The sequence below is a fragment of the Medicago sativa genome, chromosome 2 (genome assembly GCF_051527215.1).
Source record: "Medicago sativa cultivar Bolivia chromosome 2, Bolivia_mono, whole genome shotgun sequence".
In the NCBI taxonomy this organism is placed as follows: Eukaryota; Viridiplantae; Streptophyta; class Magnoliopsida; order Fabales; family Fabaceae; genus Medicago; species Medicago sativa.
In genome coordinates this window covers 5,213,659-5,226,682 of record NC_140750.1, presented here as the reverse complement: position 1 = coordinate 5,226,682, position 13,024 = coordinate 5,213,659, and the positions used below count along the sequence as shown (strand labels likewise).

Genomic DNA, 13,024 nt, shown 5'->3' with positions numbered 1-13,024 from the left:
GATGTTATATTGACAAATAGGGAGGATGAAATGTGGGTGGCACTTTGGTGACATAATGTCACCGTGACATTAAATCTGGGTCACACAACACACACTTTTGTGTGGCTCAGATTTAATGTCACCCATACAGCACATCTGGACCACACAACACAACCCTTTGTATGGCCCAGATTTAATGTCACGGCGACATTATGTCACAAAAGTATTATCCATTAAATGTAGGATCTTTGAACTTTACACTACTAAAAACTGAAAGGATAAAATATTAATCGATCAAAAGCAATAGTAATACTCTTTTATTGACCTTGTCTATAAAATAAGATCCTGCGCGTACTCAATATTTTGATAAGATGGACAACCAGCATTGTCATCTCACAGCAAACATAGTACTTCATCCGTCCCGAATTAATTGAGCCCTTGGCTCATTTCATATTTATTAAGAAAAATGTATAAATAAAGGGGAAAGTGGAATTTATGAAATTAGGAATGATGAAAGTAGTATTAATTAGAGTTATAAAAGGGAAAAAGTGGAATATATTGAATTGGGAATGATGAAAGTAGTATTGAAAATTGAAATGACTCAGTTATTTTGGGACACTTTTTTTTAGTAAATGACTCAGTTAATCCGGAATGGAGGGAGTATTTTTTCTAACAAAAAAATCAGAGTAATGATTATCATTTTCTAGAAGGTAGTGACTCTCCTACAAGAAAGTAGGCACATCATGACCAGCTCCTCTAAATGTAGCAACAAGGTCTGTCTGATTTGAGTACTCTCTCCGGTCTTACATGCAAGAAAAAATTAAAAATGCATAATCCTCCTGTCACTATTATAAACAAAAGTTGACTTTTTAGGTTCATTTAACAAATGATGTATGTGGTCTATATATAGACTACATACATCATTTATTGGATGAATCTAAAAAGTGAACATTTGCTTATAATAATGACAGGAGGGAGTATCGTTTAAGAAAGTGGTCTAAATGCATATCATCATAAATAGCATCCCCTTTCCAATTTTACCCTTGAAAGAGCTTTGGAAAGTATAAGAGATTATGTTGCATATTCCCAGCAGCTTTAATTGATGGGTACATTTGGAATAATGACAATAAATTTAATAATATAGTAGATTTTTACTTATATATGAGATTATGAGAATTATTTTTTTTTCTTACATATAAAACCGTATGAAGTATAAGAAAATTTTTATGTGGATTTGGTCTGCAGTTTAATCCAAATACATCTATTTTTGGTGATCCAAATTTTTCTTATACATAAAACCGTAGGGTGTAATGTTTATACAACTAAGGTTATTTAGTATGCCCTTTATATATAGTTTAAATTAGTCTTTTTATTTCTATGGAAATAACTAAATATCATTCTCCTTAACAAATGTTTGTTAGATTCGTTGCCAATGTCAAATTTTATTTAACAAAAGTTGTTAAAAAGTCTAATAAGAAGACTTTATTTCAGAAATTGTGCTTTGATTACTTTTAAACTTTAAAACTTAACTTTTGTTTCGATAAACTTATCAATTATTATTTTTTTGTCCTTTTTTTTCCGAAGGACACATACCATTTGTTAGTATGACTCTCAATTTAATATCAATCCTCCAATATTAGAAAAATATTGATAATGGCTCTGATTGGTAACACCAGAAAAGAGCTTTTAGCTTTTAGCCCATAGCTTATAAGCTCGTCGGACAAAAAATAGCTCTGTTTGGTAACGCTTTTTACAACGAGCTTATAGCTTATTTCAGGAGCTTATAAACTATTTTTCAGAAGCTACTTCAAGTAGCGTTTGAGCTTATAGCTTTTAGCTTCTCATTTTTTCTTCCATTTTTACCCTTATTTTTCAAAGCAAAATTCAACTTTATCCTTTATAATTAATATTTTGGTAATTGCATCTAACCATTGCATTAAATTACTCGATAATTCTCCAATGTTTATTTTTTTTACGATAACGTAATAACATTGTGTATAGATTTTTTCGTACTTTTTTTTGTCTTACGATAACCTTTTTTTCACGATAACTTAACAACATGTGTTGGTAATTTTTTTTCCCCTTATGAAAGCTACATATTTTTAGATAATATTATTTATAGATAATACATCTTGGTAAGTCAATTAAAAAATATGATAATACATTAGGTGTTATTTATTATGTTTAACATTTTTTATAACGTATAAACACTTAATAGAATATAAATTTTAGCTAAGAAAAATTAATTTATATTATAAATTAAAATGTCCTTTTAAAATAAATTTATATTAATTGATATAGATTTAATTATGATTTTTTTCACAGAATAAATTTTATTATGAATTGAAAATAAATTTATTAGTATGAACTAAGAATGCCCTTTATGTTATTTTACATTTATCAGCTAATTGAACCGTTAGTGTTACCAAACACTTTAGTTAGCTTATCAGCTATAAGCTATCAGCTAGCTTATCAGCTAAAAGCTATCAGCTAGCTTATCAGCTATCCGCTATTTTTACCAAACAGAGCCAATATAATTTTCTTTAGTCGCTGTATTTGGTTTCACCACTCTTTTTGGCAACAACAATGCATGCAATACGAGCATTAGTTAGGACAAACTTTTAAAAGATCGAACAATTTTTAATCTTATACAATGTTTGATGGATATACCATAATTTTGATATTTCAGACAATTTTAGATTAAAAAGTTGTCACGTGGTTCACTTTAGAGACAAAATTTTTGGTTCTTGTCCTTAAGCCCCCAATTTATCCCGTCCCAAAACAGGAGTTTACAATATCTAACACAGGTGAATAAAGTTGTCTTGTCCAATCATATATGATGAAATGCACCCCTAGTGAATAGTGTAGGAAACATGATTTGAAAAGTTTGAACAAAGCGCATTTATTAAATTATGGTTACGGATGTGACTATCATTGTTAAATGTTTCGTTAATTATTAATTAATGGATACAAGTGGTGTTGGTATGCACTACTTTAATTGTGGTTTTTGGAATTGGAAGCAGTAATTTCATTGAAGAAGAACAAGAACAAGATGTTGGTTTGGTTTCACTTGTAGTACTTTCTCCATTGATTACAGTATTTATTTATTCCTTTTTGTTCTCTGTTGCATTTCTATTGTTGATGCTTCTTTGGATTAATAATAATAGTATTAGAAATTCGTAATGTGTTTTGTTATGTTGTTATTGTTTTGTGTTTCAGGAAATAGTTACTTGCATTTCATACATGGCTTTGAATCTATGGAGTTCATCTTTTGATCAAGGTTTCTTATTTTACCTCATCTTTGGTTATTAATTTTGTATACCAGTTTTGGTGTTATACACTTATATGATGAATGAGTTTATATCTTTTTGCATGTACTTTGCTGGTGTTAGTTTCCTATTATGGTAACTACTCCGAGAGTCTTGAGTGCCACTATGATTACTTTGGCTGTGGATATGGTATTTATTCTTATACTTTCTCACCCTCTATTTTGTTTGGCCTTTTTTAGGTGTCTCTATGTTGGTACTTTGTTTTTTTTTTTGTTTGTTGAAAATTCGGTATCCGAACCAAAGTAACGACTAATCTGGGGGCCAATCCCCCGTCCATGTTGATACTTCGTATTTACTGTGGCTTTCTGTTGAGTTTTGCAGATGAGATTGAAGAACATGCCTTGAATGTGGAATCTTGTGTTCAAGTTTTGAAAATTTTGAACACCAAGGCGGATATTGAAATTGTGAAACTTAAAAATGATCTCTTATGCCTTGAGAACGATTTGGCCTGTACTGAGCATGAAAACTGGCCTGAAATATGTTGTAGTGCTTTGACCAAAAGAATCGACCAACTTGATGCCGCGGTCACCACTTTAAAGAGTGATCATACCGATTATACAGCGATGCAGGTCCTGTTGCATAGTAAACCTGCCGAGACGCTTAATGAAATAGTGAAGGCTTTACATGAAGATCACCGGCACGATACACATGGCAAGGTTTGGCTTTACATGGAGTTCAGTGCTATAGATAACATTGGTGTTTCTTCTTGTACACTAATATTAATCTTATTCACACTTGGTTTCAAATTTAACTGAGTTTTTCTTCAATTTGAAGCAGCATCTAGATGAGAACATCTTGAATCCAATTGTGAATGTTGCTAAAGATGCGCCAGACAATGATATCATGAGGGAGGGAGGAGGAGAAGATTTTCAAACTTCAGAAAACTCTCAAATCTCAGAACTTCTTTTGGAGCTTCATGAAAAGAGATCAGATGATCCTGAAAAGACCGAGGTTGAGATAGCATACTTTGAGTTAGAGATGTATATGACAGCATACTTTTCTGCTATGATTTTATATCAAATGCAATAATGTTAGATTTTAAACCTCCAACGTTATGCTTATGATAATAAATCATAAATTTTTGTTGCACCCTTTTATGTATGTTTACTATCAGAAAAATCAAATACTCCCTTAAAGATGTAAATAAAAATCTATGAATTTAAAATTAGTGTTTATAAAAGTTAAACTTCAATTTAAAATCTATGAACTATCAAATTTATCTCTTAATGTGCTTTTATCTTGCAATGACAATCTGAATTTCCCCCCTTTCTTGATGATCATAGCTTTTCAACCTTTTTATATCAAAGACTAATTTCTGCACTGCTATATCCATCTATAGTAGAGAGGATTTCTATCTTCTAAGGTTACTAGAGGTTTAATTTTTACATAATCTGCTTTGAAAACTCTTGTTAAGTCATTGGACCTGATTAGATTTTTTTTTAATGAAGGAATTACTCGCAATATCTCCGGTGAGAAGTCCTGATGTGGAGATTGTTAGCTATGTACCTTACCATTCTGAGAAGATGGTATTATCTGATACATTAGACGAAGATGTCAGGCAAAGCCAATTCACTACTACAGATACATGTGATCAAATCTTGAATCTGGTTTTGCCCAAGGTGCAAGAAACCGTTTTCCTCTTTTAATCAATTTAAAAGTACTTGGATGTTGCAGTTATACTTTTATACTTTGATATTAATGAAGGTATTTTGTTCATTGTATTTTGTTAAATTGTGTAGGAAGAAAATGTCTGCTCAGATGATTATAGACTTGCAAATATCAAGGGGATGAAAATGTATTCTCATTCCAGATTTGGTACTGGTCAACAAGAAGAAAGCGAAAATTCTGATTTAACTAATAACCTGCATGATTTTGTTCCAAAAACTGCACGAAGAGCCTACGGGGAAGAATACAATGCTGCTCTGGATGAAGATTTGGTACCCCTACAAACTGTTTATTCTCTAAATTTTTGTTTTGCTGATACAGAATCAAAATTTGATGTTAACTTCAGTGAGTCCTACAAACATTTCCCTTCAAAGTTGAAAGCTCGCGAAAAGAAGAAACCTGAATTTGAGGCATATCCTGCCAGAGAACCACTTAACAGTCCCAGATCAGTTATTCCAAGTACATCTAAGAATGTATCAACCAAGAGGCAGCGTAAACCGGAAACATGGACTGCTGGTACAATCTTAAACGAGCCGAGGAATAGTGAAATTACTGCGAGGGCGATGCAACCGGGCCAAGATGAAATTGATGGTAATGATGTTGTAGCTTATGACAGTGACTACGTATCAACCAAGAGGCAGCGGACACTGAAAAGTTGTCCTGCTGGTACGATCGTAATTGATGATAATGCTATTGTTCTTTATGAAGGTGGCATAACAAATTCAGATAAGGTTCTGACGGATAATGGAAGCCAATATAATGGCAAGGCGCTTTCGTTGGTGGATTACCAAAATGAGAGATCACAAACCTTAATGCAAGAGACATTGGTTGTGTTGAAGTCCATGGCAAAGAAGCACAAAATAAAAGGCTACTATAAGCTTAATAAAGCTGATTTGGTTGAAGAATTAGTTAAGCAATTCAGTAGCCGTTGAACTTACCATCGTCGGGATTAATAGTGGTAGCTCATTTTGTCATGTTTTCTAGGCATCATTTTTTTGGTTAGGTAAGGTGCTTCCATGGAATTTGATTTAGGTTTCTAACATAGTTGTTGAAAATGTGTTGGCAAGCTAAAATGAATCTTGGGACAAGATTTTGTTCAACCTATTGATAGAATACTTTTTTTCCTTTTGTATATGAAAGAAGGTACAGATTTTCTCCCTTAAGAGAGTTACTGCAACTTTCTGTCACATTGATCTGCTCTGAGATCCAATATCATGATACAATTCAAAACACAATAAACAACTGAACATTTTTTGCTGAATAAGTTTTTGTGGTTTGAATGAAGACTAAATAAGACCAAGCTTGTCAATCTTCCCCAAATTTTAGACATTCACTTCTGCTCAACACAGAATAAATTAATCATGAAAGAATACCAGTTAAAAATGATTATAATTTAACTACACTTCGGTCTAGCCTAAATGGTTGGTGTGAGTGTTGCAAACCAAAAAGAAAAATTGATATTTGTACAACCATTTTGTGAGAATTTTTGGACAACCGCTTCTCATACTCTCATCATGTTTTATCTTCTCTCTTCTTTTTCTCTCTATTGTTTGAGACCATTAAGAAGAGGAAAAAATAAGGTTGTTCCAAAACTTCTCGCAAAATGGTTGTACAAATATTACAACTCAACCTAAAAATACGAAGTTTGATTCTTACTAAAAATAGTAAGGTATATTCTTAGGTTAGTTACTAACTAACTTAAGAATTTACTATTTTTTTTAGAGATCAAGAATTTACTAATTGTTAGATAGTGATAATCGCAGACAAATTTCATTCAAAATTTCATTTGATATTTAAATAATATAAAAATATGATATATATAATGATGAGTATATCCAATCAAATTTTATGGGTATCGTTGAGTTCGCAAAATAATCATCATAATTTGCATTTGCTTTTAATTTAAAAATATGTTTATGTTTTTAAATTGAATTGCTTCGAGAGACTTTGGTACCATGCACCACCTATCTCAATTGTTCACGGTAGCTATTGCCATATTTTACAATAACTTATTACATATATTTTTGTTTCTCTATAAAATTACTTTCGTTTTTCATTCACATAAAAAAATTGGCATATTGTCATTCCTGTAAAAAAAATTCTCCACCCTATAAAAAAAGTCAACATGTTATTATATATATAACTAGAACGCCGACCCGTGCGCCGCACGGGTCTTATAAGGTACTCCCTCCGGTCACATTTATAAGCAACTTTTGCTTTTTCAGATTCATTAAATAAGTGACGTATCTAGACTATATTATGTTTTAGATACATCACTTATTTAATGAATCTAAAAAAGTAAAAGTTGCTTATAAATGTGACCGGATGGAGTAAAAGTTATACTCCATCCGGTCTCAAATGTAAGAAACTTTTCTTTTTTTTGGTTCATTCAATAAATGATGTATGTGGTCTATAATAAAGACCACATACATCATTTTTTGAATGAATCTAAAAAGTGAAAAATTTCTTACATTTGAGACCGGATTTTGAATGAATCTAAAAAGTGAAAATTTTCTTACATTTGAGACCGGAGGGAGTAATATATAATTTTAAGAATAACAATAAACCGATACACCAAAAGTGTCAAATGTTTGGATAATATTGTCTTACTAAAACAACATAATAATAATATATGAAAAGTTTGAGATAGTCAAAACAACATGGATTACAACGCAATCATACCCTTAGAGTGTGTTTGGATGAGGTAATTTGAAAATTTTAAAGAATTTAGAATTCTAAGCAATTTAAATGATGCAATTAAATTACTTTTATTTCTCAAAACCTTTGTTTGGATAGAGTAATAAAAAAATTAATTGTCATCATTTTTGGGCAAATTTTATAAATATTAATTATTTTGGGCCAAATTTGAAAATTTAAATTAGGGGTCAATTTGTAAATTTCATAAATTTGAGGGGTCAAATTACAATTTTTGGGAATTTATTGGGGCCAAATTGAAAATTTTGGAAAGTTTGAGGACCAAAATGCAAAATTTGATAAATTATAACAATGAAGAATTTCGAAATTCTTAACTTTTAAGTGTCATTTGAAATTCTCTAAATTTAACTTGAACAAAATACTTCCTAAATTTCCATCATTTTGAAAATTTTTCAAATTATTATCCAAACAATGGAATTCACCTCAAAGTATTTGATTCCCTCAAAACATTACATTCCCTCAAAACATTCCCCCATCCAAACACACTCTTACATTTCGAAAAACTTATTCGTAGACTACGTTGGACGTCTCATCCGTATATACATCGTCTTCGTCAGTTATTAGTATCTTTAGCCCTTCTCTCGACGTAACTCTGGAAACAACGACATATAATTGTCCATGTGAAAATACAGGCGTTGGTAGGTATACACCAACGAAATTTGAAAGGAATTCGGACGTCTGAAGGTGATAGAGATAGTATATATACTTTGTCTCCAACATTACTATTGCATTATGCCAATTCGGCTGCTTAATATCAGCCATATTTATAGCTTTATACAATGTAAACGTTAGTCCAAATCCCATATATATAAGTTGTAATTTTACCCTATTTTATAAAACAAATTAAAATGCAGTTTTTTTGGGCCAAATTTGACATGTAAGCAGAAATAGCAAATTTTGATTAAGGAAATTGAAATTTTATGAGTAATACATTTAGCAAGCAATGACTTTCGTAAAAAATTGGAACTTAATGAGCAATACATTTTGGCCATACAAATAACAATGTCCATATCTCATTCATGGGATCACTGTAACATAAGAAAACTATAACATATATGATTTTTTGGGTTTTCTTTTAGATGCAAATTCACATAAAAATGCAAATTTCGAATAGGGAGATTGTAATTTAATGAGTAATACATTTAGCATTCATTCACTATCAGATTTATTTACACTTCATGCCTGCAGTGCGAAATTTGTTAAGGGTAATTCTCTAAATTGTGCGCAAACAGTGAATAAGCTTGAAAAATATTGGATGATTGATGTTTAATTGGCAATGTAGAAACATTGCTTGTCATGTAAAGACAGTTGCATGAAACATAACTTTGTACTAAACAATTAGAGTAATCCATTAGATTTTAACATAAAACTGGAATGTTTCCATTTCCATTTGATTAAAAGAAACCTTGATACCTCATTACATTGATAATTGGCAAAATTGAAGCATCAAAAGTTGGTAAAAAAAATTACAAAAGGGCACAATAACTCTACAATGACAACGCAAAACAGAAAGGTGCAAATTGATACAGCAGAGATCCCTCAGCAAAATTCATATGACACAAATTGAAAATTTAGTCGCGTATAACAGTAACATAGATAGTCTGGTTGCTTCCAGCAAACGGTGCGCCAATCCTGACCCTTACACCTTCATAAAGATTGCGAGCTTCAACAAACAGCTTCCACTCCCCGCCTACCTTGCAGGGCTCATAAGGAGTCGAGCCAAAAATCAAAACACAGTACCAACAGTTTCCACAATCATCCACCAGTTTCAGAGTTGTTGCATCCTTGTCAAATATCTGAGCACATATTCCTTCATACTTAAGCATCTGAAAGAGAGATGATAACTCATTAGATTTCGTTTTTTATTCGTGTAACTTAAACAAAAAGTGAAAGCATAAATTTATATACCAAGAACTCTTTGCTAAGATCATCATCAGTCAATTTTATCCCAAAATCAATATGGAGATTGTTGACAGAGTGGCGATAAGAGAGAGCAGCTGTAAATGGGGGAAGGTTATTGTTGAATTGTGGTTGTACATTAGATTTCTCAATCACAAATCACATGCTTGGCTCAAACACAGGACACCTCACATTATTCCCAAACCTGTCTTTCACAACCATGACAAACTGTCCAGAACCAACAAAAACCAAGGAAACCCATGCTCCCGGTCCCACGCCTATACTGTAAATATCACGCAGCGACTTCCATCCTTTGGAGAAAAAAAATTAACCCATCGATCTTCTCAACCAACACTTCGAAATGATTGTTGTTAGGGTCTATTAGGTTCACGACACGATTGATATTTTCACGGAAATCATGGGCGAACATCCTTGATAACATAACAGCACCCTACAAAAAAAATCAGCAATGATAATAAGTGAACAGAAGTAAAATGGTAATCTTGCTAAATGAAACGCTATAAACCTCCTCGTCGTCATATTCAATCATGTAGGTCCTGCAAATGGATGCCATCTTAAACAATCTGATTTTGAATCGATAAGGAAAATATATAAAAACAGTTGATAGTTTTAATGTTGTTTTATACAGGAAGGGGCACCAATATCCAAAAAAGGGGGGAGGAGGTATATTAAGAGACGTGCAAAAATACCATGTGAATGTTTGAATTAATAATGAAGGCATTGGGAAACCAAACGCATTCTGAATAACAGAGCATTGTGAAAATACATTTCATTATATATTAATAAGTAAAATACATAAATGTGCATAAAATGTCAGCTCCAATTACCTAATAACAATTACTGTAAAAAATAATAATTTAATAATTAGCTAATTGTTGAACACATCCCCTAATAATTAGATTACAGTTACCCACGCGATTTTTTTGTTAAAATCAAACAAAAAACTAAATAAATTAAAACCAGAAAATAATATAGAATTTTGATACGTGATTTTCAGTTTTCTAAAATGTAACAATGGCGTGCTAAAATTATGCTAATTCAAATAACTGAAATTTGAGACTGAACAACAACAGATGTTAACATAGTGCCAAATCCCCACTAATTTTTAGATATTCTGTTGAATAATTCCCTTATTTTAGATGAAGATCCTTAACAAATTTTATCTACAGCAAATGTTAAAAACACTAAAAATAACAGAATTGAATAGTCATATGAAATTTCAATATATGACGTGCACCTAAAAAGCCTAAAAATGAAACAGAATATCTGTCATGTATAGGTGAGGTTTAAAAATGAACAACACTTGATGCTTCATTACATTGACATTTGGCAAAATTGAAGCATCAAAACATGAAAGAAAAATAAACTAAAAACAAAGCAAGATGACAGCCAAAATATAAATCCTTTAACATAGATCCTTAAACCGCAACCACATGCAACAAATTGCAAGTTTAGTTGGGTATCACAGTAACGTAGACAGTCTGGTTGCTTCTAGCAAACGGTGCGCCAATCCTGACCCTTACACCTTCATAAAGATTTCGAGCTTCAACAAACCGCTTCCACTCCCCACCTAACTTGCAGTGTTCATAAGGAGTCGCACCAAACATCAAAACACAGTCCTAAAAGCTTCCACAGTCATCCACCATTTTCACAGTTGTTGCATCATGGTCCAATATTTGAGCACATCTTCCTTCATACTTAAGCATCTGCAAGAAAATATAAATTACTTATTAGATTGCGTTTTTATTTGGTTAACTTAAACAAAAAATAAGCATATCAATTAATATACCAAGAACCGTAAGCTAACATCATGATCAGTCATTGGAATATCGAAATAGGAAGGAGGGAATTTGAATGAGGCAGGAGGATTTTTGAATGAGAATAAACATGGTGTGTATGTTTGTTATATATAGTTCATAATTGAAGGAATAAGAGATGTGTTGGAAACAGAAACAGCATGGAGAAGTGGATAGCTGATTTACAGTGTATCGGGTATGGCAAAGGTCGAATTAAATAGCACACAAATGAATACATGCATCTCACGTTTATTTTTTAGAAGGCAGAACATCGTGTATTGGGAAATAATGTGGAACAGCTTGTATGGATATTTTGATGAAGGGAACAATTTGCAAGGGAACCTAAAATCTAGTAACTTTTTCTTCCTATATGGATATATGGATATTAAAATCAATATATATGGCAAAATATGTTTTTTAAAAGGAGCCTGGCATAACAGAATTCAATATCCATATCGTCAACAGGATTGTCCATCAAATCCCCTACAGAAAAACCAACAAAAACGTAATCAATATAATGAAGAAAAAAAACTGAATCGCTAATACATTTATGCGGTAATACATCCATACCAGTCAAGCTTTGAAGCGCCATCAAGAGTTCAACGCTGTATCCAGCCATTGCAAATTCGGAATAGGAAAGTGGATATTTGGAAGATGATAGACATGTTCTGTATTCAAGTGTATATATAGTGCATAATTGAAGGCATAATGGATGTGTTGGAAACAGAAACAATATGGAGAAGTGGGAAGCTGAATTAGTCTGCATGGGATATGTGAAAGGTCGTATTAAATACAAATGACCACATACTCCCTCCGGTCTCAAATATAAGAAAAGATTCCTTTTTTAGGTTCATTGAATAATTAATGTATTTGTTTTACAATGTATACCAGATACATTAACTACTCAATGAACTTAAAAAAGGAATCTTTTCTTATATTTGAGACCGGAGGGAGTACATGCATAATAGTGGAGGGAAAATAACAATTAATGATAGATAATGGGAGGGAAAAATTAGGTTTAGTAGTAGCATGACCTTATAAGCTTTTAGAGTAAGGGATATAACTTCGTACTCTAGTACGTGTACATGTACCTATTACAAATAATTTTTTAGGGTTTCGGTGAGCTGTGACCCACCTTAACCCATGAGTGGCTCCGCCACTTATTACTCATTGTTTTGTGAATCCAACACACCTACAAAACAAGGGACAATACTTGTGTGCCATTAATGGCACCGTGCCATTAAATCCTGGCCATTGATGACACCCAACACACACATCACACACATACACTTGGGGCAATGTGTGGCCCTGATCTAATGACATGGTACCATTAATGGCACCAAAGTGCCACCCCAAAAGAACCCATGTTTTTATAAAATTGGTGCGATATGTCGCACTCTTTCAGCCTTGAGTCTCACAACTTTCAACAACACTATAGCTCTTGCGGCTTAATGTTTATAATTGAATTCAGGAGCGATTAAATACATTATTATTGCGATTTGCGATAATATGTTCACATTATATTTGTATTATGACAAGATCGATTGTAATATACCCATATTGGTCAAACAATGCATGTGGAGTGAGTAGAAAAATATTACGATGAAATGGGACAGCACG

The 13,024-nt window shown here is 32.3% G+C and overlaps 1 protein-coding gene and 1 long non-coding RNA gene across 3 annotated transcripts; one reads left to right on the top strand and one right to left on the bottom strand.

Moving 5' to 3' along the window:
- The first annotated feature begins 2,799 nt into the window (after positions 1–2,799).
- On the top strand, positions 2,800–6,129 carry LOC146943864 (uncharacterized). Of its 2 annotated transcripts, XM_085742156.1 has the most exons (7): positions 2,800–3,075; positions 3,199–3,259; positions 3,372–3,437; positions 3,630–3,964; positions 4,086–4,259; positions 4,757–4,927; positions 5,048–6,129. In XM_085742156.1, the coding sequence occupies exons 2-7, from the start codon at positions 3,223–3,225 to the stop codon at positions 5,903–5,905; spliced, it is 1,641 nt and encodes a 546-aa protein (XP_085598282.1). In that variant the 5' UTR covers positions 2,800–3,075; positions 3,199–3,222; the 3' UTR covers positions 5,906–6,129. The 2 variants fall into 2 exon arrangements, with proteins under 2 accessions (XP_085598282.1, XP_085598281.1); XM_085742155.1 differs by having other exon boundaries at positions 3,025–3,259.
- Positions 6,130–10,861: 4,732 nt separating this feature from the next.
- On the bottom strand, positions 10,862–12,211 carry LOC146943863 (uncharacterized). The gene is made up of 2 exons (XR_015028118.1): positions 11,975–12,211; positions 10,862–11,887 (listed from the first exon to the last, which is right to left on the bottom strand). It is a non-coding gene; the product is annotated as an uncharacterized LOC146943863 (long non-coding RNA).
- Positions 12,212–13,024: the final 813 nt, after the last annotated feature.

What these genes read in the sequence shown, in the direction of transcription:
- LOC146943864 (XM_085742156.1), top strand. Translation starts at nt 3,223, where the DNA reads ATGGCTTTGAATCTATGGAGTTCATCTTTTGATCAAG. An exon ending in ATGATCCTGAAAAGACCGAG is followed by an intron (nt 4,260 to 4,756) that starts GTTGAGATAGCA and finishes TTTTTAATGAAG; the next exon opens with GAATTACTCGCAATATCTCC. An exon ending in TGAATCTGGTTTTGCCCAAG is followed by an intron (nt 4,928 to 5,047) that starts GTGCAAGAAACC and finishes TAAATTGTGTAG; the next exon opens with GAAGAAAATGTCTGCTCAGA.